At 48.5% G+C, this 7,832-nt stretch overlaps 1 protein-coding gene across 1 annotated transcript; it reads right to left on the bottom strand.

Moving 5' to 3' along the window:
* Positions 1–1,238: 1,238 nt before the first annotated feature.
* On the bottom strand, positions 1,239–4,136 carry FNDC10 (fibronectin type III domain containing 10). The gene has a single exon (XM_066563897.1). The coding sequence runs from the start codon at positions 3,981–3,983 to the stop codon at positions 3,309–3,311; it is 675 nt and encodes a 224-aa protein (XP_066419994.1). The 5' UTR covers positions 3,984–4,136; the 3' UTR covers positions 1,239–3,308.
* Between the last annotated feature and the right edge of the window lie 3,696 nt (positions 4,137–7,832).

The raw sequence follows: 7,832 nt of genomic DNA, 5'->3' as shown, positions 1-7,832 counted from the left end.
AAAGCTTCTCCTTCACCTCATCCAGGAAAGGGAACGGGGCTGGGAAGGGAATGGAGCCCCAGGAGAGGCTGAGGGAGCTGGGAAGGGACTCAGCCTGGAGAAAAGGAGGCTCGGGGGGACATTGTGGCTCTGCAAAACTCCTGACATGAGGGGACAGCCAGAGGGGATCGGGATTTCTGACATGAGGGGACAGCCAGAGGGGATCAGGATTTCTCCCAGGGAACAGGGACAGGAGGAGAGGGAACAGCCTCAGTTCCCTCAGGAGAGGTTCAAGGTTGAAGATTAAGAAGATTTCATCACATAAAGAGCGATGAGGCCTCCACCGCTCCCACCACCAAGCAGCCATTTCGTGCCAATCCCTGAACCCCGCTGCCTCTCGGGGCTGTGGGATTAAAAAGCCCATCAGAAAAGCGGGTTTTTAGGACAAATTTCGCTCAGTTTGGCGCTAGATGGCAGCCGAATGCCGCGGCGGGGCTGGGAGGATGCCGAGGGCAGCGTTTGGATGCAGGATTGAGTCATCCCGAGGAGGAGAATTGGGCTGGACACCCTGGATGAGCCCTGGGCCCAAGGGGATCCACAGGGAGCAGAACGCTGCCAACACTGTTAGGAATAAATTATCACGGTCCTCCTTGCTCAGTCCAGCCCATTTTTCTCTGAGGTTTTTGTCATTTTTTCCCTTTTCCACTTGTCTCCTGACACTATTTCAATGGCAGGAGGAGGTAATGGAGAAGGAGAAATACAGGAGATAAACCAGGACATCAAAGGAACAAATCTATTCCCCAGCTCAGCTGAACTTCACTAGTGAGGCAGGACTCTCACATCAGTGCTTCCTGAAAATATTTTCTGCCCTCCCATTGATATTTTTTTCCCCTTTGTGCTTTCTGAGGATTTTTTCCCCATTATCACCACAGCACTTCCAGAAGAGCCTTTTCCTGCTCCCACCACCACCATTCTCCTCTCCTCCTCGTAAAACCTCTCCCTCTCTGTTGTATTTTCCATCATCCATTAGGGTTATACCATTATTATTATTATTATTATTATTATTATTATTATTATTATTATTATTATTATTATTATTATTATTTAGGGTATCCATTATTACCTGCAAGATGTCTTACTGAAGACAGTCACGTTCCAAACTGTAAATTAAATTTCCATCTCCTCAGACTAACATCAGTGTTACCACCTGAATTACCCAGTTATCTATAATCCAAACCTCTAGTAAATAAAATCAAGTATTCAGAGAATAAATCTGTTATTTTCCCATTAATCCTGTCATAATTTTACAGTAGGCAACGGAATATTATTATGACCAGTTTGGGCAGACTCACTTTGAAGTCAAGCAAGATCTTGAACATTTAAATTTTTATGGAATTTTCATTTCTTTTCATCATCCTCTTAATTTATTAAATTCAATGCCAAGGTGGTACAAGGCTTATTGTTTATACAGCTGGTTTTCACATCTGGCAATTCGTGACAAGATGAGGAACAGAACAGTGACATTGCTTGACAAAAGGTGACAGAAATGTACAAAATCAGTGGCACTCCAATGCTCCTGTGCTGAACTGGCTACAGCAAAAAAAAAAAAAAAAACAACCCTGAAACCTTTAAAAGACCAAAATTTGTCTTAATGTTCTTCAAAATTGCCTTTTCTTCCAGCAGTCCATCTCCTTAGGGATAAAAACCCAAAAATGAGGCATCAGTGAGGTGCTTAAATCCAGCAAGGTAATAAACACAGAACAGCTCGGTGGAGTCAGCTGCAGGTGAGAATGAAACACAGCAGGAATAACAAACAAAGGAAAAGCTGGTGGTGAAATGCAGACCTTCAGCTCCTCAGCCACTCCCAAGTTCTTGAAGAGGGGATTATGTTCAGTACAAATACTGAGTAGTATTAAGGATTCCACACATTTCCTATATTAACCCTCTACCACCAAGTTGAAACTTCACAAACGACTTTCACAAGGAAAAGCAAACAGGTCGTTCACCAGTGCTAAACATTTACACAAACAGATCACACTGAACCTGACAGTCCCTTTACAGAAAAGCCTTCCCCCTACTTTTCTTTTTTTTTTTTCTTTAAGTGCACAGTTCCTAAGTGATAATAAATTAATTTTTTCGTGTTACAGCAGTTAACTACATACAAACAACACGTACTAAAAACTACCTCACTAAATACCTCTCTGAAGGTAACTACTTTGTGTATATATTAAATTTCAAGTAATGCTCAGCCCAAGTTGGTTGTTTGTTTTTTTTTCTTAAAGAAAACAATCAGACAAACCAACAACCACTAATTCCAGAGACGAGAACACGAGGGAGACACACTTAAAACTACAAGGACTACAGGAACAGCTACACCAATAGAAATGGGACAAATTCTCAGCACTAAGGCACAATAGAATCAGTACTAGAGTATGGCTAAAACCTTACTTCACTACAGCATCAAGTGAGGAGTTACCAGGGAGTGTTCCTACGCTCAAAACACTCGGCTACAACATCAGTGAGTTCTGTGGTCAAGAAGCTTCTACCTTAGTGCAGCTGCTTTGCTAAAGGAGGGGATTTTAGGGGGCGAGGGGGTGCTCACTTCTATCTTATAATTAAGGGTTGGTTCCTACTCGCTCAACGAAATGGAGTTTTCTTATTCAATTTATCCCTTTACCTGCACTCTTCGTGAAACTACAACACAATTCTGATGGGAGAAAAGCAGGTGTTGGATGTTGATGGTCGAAAACCCTCGACCAGAAAACCCCCGTGGTTTTTGGACAGTGGCCCCAAGATTTGTGACCACCAAAAAGCCTAATACAAAACCCACCTAAACCACGAGATTAAGTGGGCTTTGCATCAAACACACGCTTAGCTATGGGGTTTGTGGTCCCACCAGTCAGTCCTCCTGAACTTTAAACAACTTTGCCCCACAGGAAAAAAATCAAGCACGGCTCTAAGACCAAGAGGTTTTAGGCTTAAAATAAGGGTGCTCTGGAGAGTCTTTTCAAACAGGCCCTCGGTAAGATCTGCCTCTTGCCCTTAAAAACAGACGATTTCTGGCACTTGGGGACCTCTGCTATTGTTTTTTGATCCGCTGAGATGCCGCGAGTTCACCACGAACGCCTCCGGCCGAGAAGCCACCCCAGGAGGAAGGAGAGCTCCGAGCTCCGCTGGAAACGCGCATCCTGCAAATGTGGGCACAGCGCTGCCAGAACAGTCTGGAAAACCTCTTCCCTCGCCGGAGAGCGCCGGGCGCCGCATCATCATCATCATCATCATCATCATCATCACCATCACCACCACCATCGCCACCATCCCCTCCCGCACTACGCGCGGCGCGCAGCGGCCGCCGCGTGCCCTCCGCGGGCGAGCGCGGGGCTCATGAGGTTCTCGGTGATGTAGGCCACGAGCAGGCAGATGAAGACGAGCATCACGCAGATGGATCCCCCCACGGCCGTCATGGCCACCACGATGTCGCGCATGGCCGCGGGCTCCACGCGGAACTCCACGCACTGCGCGGGCGGCGCGGGGCGCGGCGGGGCGAAGCGCGGCTGCAGGCACAGGCGGTAGCGCACGCTGCCGTGCGCCTCGGCCAGCAGGTAATCGCGACACGCGGCTCCCAGCTCCACGCTGTCGCAGGGGAAGCGCGTGTAGGTGCCGTCCCAGGAGCAGTTGAGCGCGAAGCCGCGCAGGGCGGCGGCGGGGCGAGCCGGCGGCCCCCAGTGCCGCATGCCCCACTGCAGCAGCACGCTGCCGTTCCGCAGCACGTTGGCCACCAGCGCGCCGCCCGCGGAGCGGTGGGCGCGGCACCCCCGCGCCGAGCACTGGAAGCCGCGGGCCGGCGGGCGGAAGCACAGCCGCGCCCCCGCCGCCGCCGCCGCAGCGCCATCGCCGCCCACCTTGTAGGGGCACCACGGCTCGTCGGGGTCGGGGTTGGGCTGGGCCAGCCCGAGGCACAGCAGGGCGAGCAGAGGAGGCAGCAGGCTGGGCGTGCCGGGCATGCCGGCGGCCGCGGCCGCATGGAGCCGCGGAGAGGCGCGGAGCGCGGGGCCGGTGGATGCGCGGGGCTCGGCAGCCGCCGCGGGGCCGCCAATGGAGAGGCGGTGCCGCCGTTAACTCTCGCCGGGCTGAGGAGCACCCGCCCGATGCGGCCGCTGGTGGCCGCCCGGACGCGGCTCTCGGGGATCCGCACGGCGAACGGAGCGCTGAGACCCCGCGGGGGCGGGTACGGGGGTGCTGAGACCCCGCAAGGACCCGCACGGGGGATGCTGAGACCCCGCAAGGGTCGGCACAAGGGGATGCTGAGATCTCCTGGGGGATGCTGAGACCCCACAGGGATGGGCACGGGGGATGCTGAGATGCCGCAAGGGGGGGATGCTCAGACAAGGGTTGGTACAGGGATGGTCAGACGCCAGGTGGGGGCACTGGGGATGCTGAGACCCCTTTAGGGTCGGCATAGGGGGATGCTCAGTCCCCCCAAGTGTCGGTACAGGGATGCTCAGACCCTACAAGTGTCGGCACAGGGATGCTCAGACCCTCCAAGTGTCGGCACAGGGGATGTGCAGCCCCTCCGTGCCTCCCCCGGGCTCTGCTGTGCCCACTGGGGTCGTGTCCCCCAGGACTTGGGGGGCTGCTCAGTCCTGTCTTGGTCGAGTTGCAGATTTCATCCCATACAAAAAAAAAAAAAAAATTATATATTTTTTTAAAATTTGTTTGTGGTTTCGATCTGGTTTTACATAGCATCCTATTTCAACTTTTATAGCAGAACATAAGCATTTGTTCATATTTAACCTGTAAAATACACTCATTCTCACGTTACGTGGATTAAACCCCCCAAAAATGAGCTGGGGATGGCCGAGAGGTTCCTCTGTGCCCGGGGGCTGACACCAGCAGGGCTGGGGAAGGTGACAGAGCTCCAGCTGATGCAAACCTTGTTGGAAGAACCGGAGCTCACACGGATTTTATTTTATTTTATTTTATTTTATTTTATTTTATTTTATTTTATTTTATTTTATTTTATTTTATTTTATTTTATTTTATTTTATTTTTAACACGGTGATAACCACACACCCAGGCTGCTTCAACCTCTTGGCTTTGGGAATTTAAATAAACTCTGCGAGGATGTACTTTAGACCCTCCCAGGAGGTCAGCTGAGAGCAGGAATAGCTCTGGGTCTTAATGCACGCCCTGAGACAGAAGGAACGAGGATATTCCTCTTCCTGCCTTGTCCCAAATTCCCTTTCCTGCATCCCCCAAATTCCTCCTCCTGCCTTGTCCCAAATTCCTCTAATTAATGTTCTCTGAACGACCTTGAGACAGGTACATGAGAGTATTGACTTGTCTAAATGGGGAGAGAAAAGAGCTCTAATGAAAGAATTATAAAAATACAGAATTAAACAATGTTTGGAGATCCTTCGAGCTGTTAAATTGGTAAAAGTTGCTTTAAGTCCTTTTCTGAGTAGCAGGGGAAAAAAAAAAGCAACGTTTCTTTTTGGTTTTGATCAGGTTTTACATAAAGTTGTGCTCCAGATTTTATAGCAAAACAGAAGCACTTGTCTATATTTAACTTGTGAAATAGAATAATTAACATATTATTTTGTTAAAAGCCTCAGAAATGTGCCTGAACACGTTGCTGTAGTTCTTCACTGTTACCTATTTAGAAACACATTGCAGTTTCCTGTGCATGTTTCCTTTAAAAACAACATTTGAATTATGTAACTTGAAAATACAACAAAAATAAGATCCCAAGGCCTATTTTTATTTCACAGCCTGAACAAAACCAAACCCAAATCATACCTGGAAGGTGATGCTTGCATATACACAAAGTATAATTTGAAGCAGTGTGGAATTTGTTTAAATCATTTTGCTTTCTGATGCATTGAACATGAATGTTCTGACATCAGGACACCTTTTCCTGTTGGAAATACTGGATTTTTCAAGTGTATGTTTCCTGAGGAAATCTTTAATTTACCAATATCAAGTATTCCACATCTAATTTTTCACCAGATTGAATGGAGGTGTCTGCTAGCCTATGGAAAATTGCCAGAAATCTCTTTTGATACCAAGAGGGATCAATAAAAAAATAGGATCAGCATAGAAAAGGATGCTGAAGGTGCAGTTCTGGCTTGGAGAACACTCAGATATTGGAGCAGGAAGCGGTGCTGTGCTGCTGAAGGCACTTCTTGGCAAATTTACGTGTGGAATTCAGCCAGGATGCAGAAAACTGGAGCTCTGACAGCCCTTCCTGAGCAATGGGAGCGTGTTCAGCGAGGGGCTGGAGCCAAACCAAGCAAGATTTTCCTCCTTCAAACTTTGTGTCCTCCTCCTGATAGCAGGGAGGAGATCTGGCACCAACCTCTGTGGCTGCTTGTGAGGAACAACTTGTGATGGACAACTTGTGATGGATAACTTGTGATGGACAACTTGTGAGGAACAACTTGTGAGGAGCAACTTGTGAGGAACAACTTGTGAGGAACAACTTGTGAGGAACAACTTGTGATGGACAACTTGTGAGGGACAACTTGTGAGGAACAACTTGTGAGGAACAATTTGTGAGGAACAACTTTTGATGGACAACTTGTGAGGAGCAATTTGTGAGGAACAATTTGTGAGGAACAACTTGTGAGGAACAATTTGTGAGGGACAACTTGTGAGGGACAACTTGTGAGGAACAATTTGTGAGGAACAACTTGTGAGGAACAACTTGTGATCAACAACTTGTGAGGAACAACTTGTGAGGGACAACTTGTGAGGAACAACTTGTGATCAACAACTTGTGAGGAACAACTCACCCTGAGTTCTGCTGGGAGATCCAAGGGTCTAGAGTGTGCTGCAGGGAGGGAAAATGGTTGGTACAGCAGCGAAGGCCCTGAACCCATCAAAAAAATTATAAAACTATGGGTTAACTACACTTCTGCACTTTTTTTGGCCTTGCACTGTGGCTGAGCAAAAATTCAATCATTTTTGCAGAGCCAAGCAGGCCTCCATGCTTTGGCCTGGTCAGCCTGGCTGTGCTGGCTCCCTGAATCCTTTTTTCATTGTTTGCTCTGGTATCAATCCATCTGTTTCCTGAGACTTGTTCTGTGCAGTAAAACCCAGCCTGGGCTTTCTCCTGGCATTGCTTCAGCATTCTGCTGCTCAGACTAAACCCTGTGATGTGCCCAAGCTGAGAAGCCCCAGCAGGATCCCAGATTGCTTCAGAGCCTCCAGACAAACCCAGCACCACAGGCTTTGGCCTTTCTGCTTCTCCTCCACTGGATTTATTGTCTCTTCTCAAGGAAACACTGAAATAGTATCAAAACTCGCTGTGGGCCAGGCAGTGAAGCACTGACAACCTCCAGCCTCACAATTTATGCAGCACTCTGCTAATTTTAGTCTCAGATATGGCCAGGGCAGACAGTCCCCAGGGCAGAGATGTTTGCTCTCAGCTGAGGGCAGCACATGACATATGGTTCCTAAAGCATCCTCCGAGCTGGGAGCTTTGTGTTCAGTTGAGTTGCTACGCTTCCCTCCAAGTCATAACTTTGAGGATTACTCACCCTAGACATGCAAACACAGAGAATCTGCCTCCTAATTTAGATTTTTTTTTTCCTGCATCCTGAATCCACGAGCAGCTTCATCCCCACTGGGCTTCTATTTGCAGTGCTTGATTCACTCCCAGTCAGGGCTGAACCTGCCAGAGCCAGGGAGGGAGAGCTGAGCTGAACACAGCTGGGGTGCTGGAACCCTGGTTGCTGGGAGTTTGAAACTTTCTGTTTAAAATGAAAACTTTCTGTGCTGACAGGCACAGAAAACTGCATTTGACCCGAGGCTGTGGAGAAGAGTTCCAAAATGGAGTGACAGAACTGGGA

This window comes from Molothrus aeneus, chromosome 21, assembly GCF_037042795.1.
Source record: "Molothrus aeneus isolate 106 chromosome 21, BPBGC_Maene_1.0, whole genome shotgun sequence".
NCBI lineage: Eukaryota > Metazoa > Chordata > Aves > Passeriformes > Icteridae > Molothrus > Molothrus aeneus.
The sequence above is the reverse complement of the archived record's forward strand: the minus strand, read 5'-3'. Positions and strand labels throughout refer to the sequence as shown.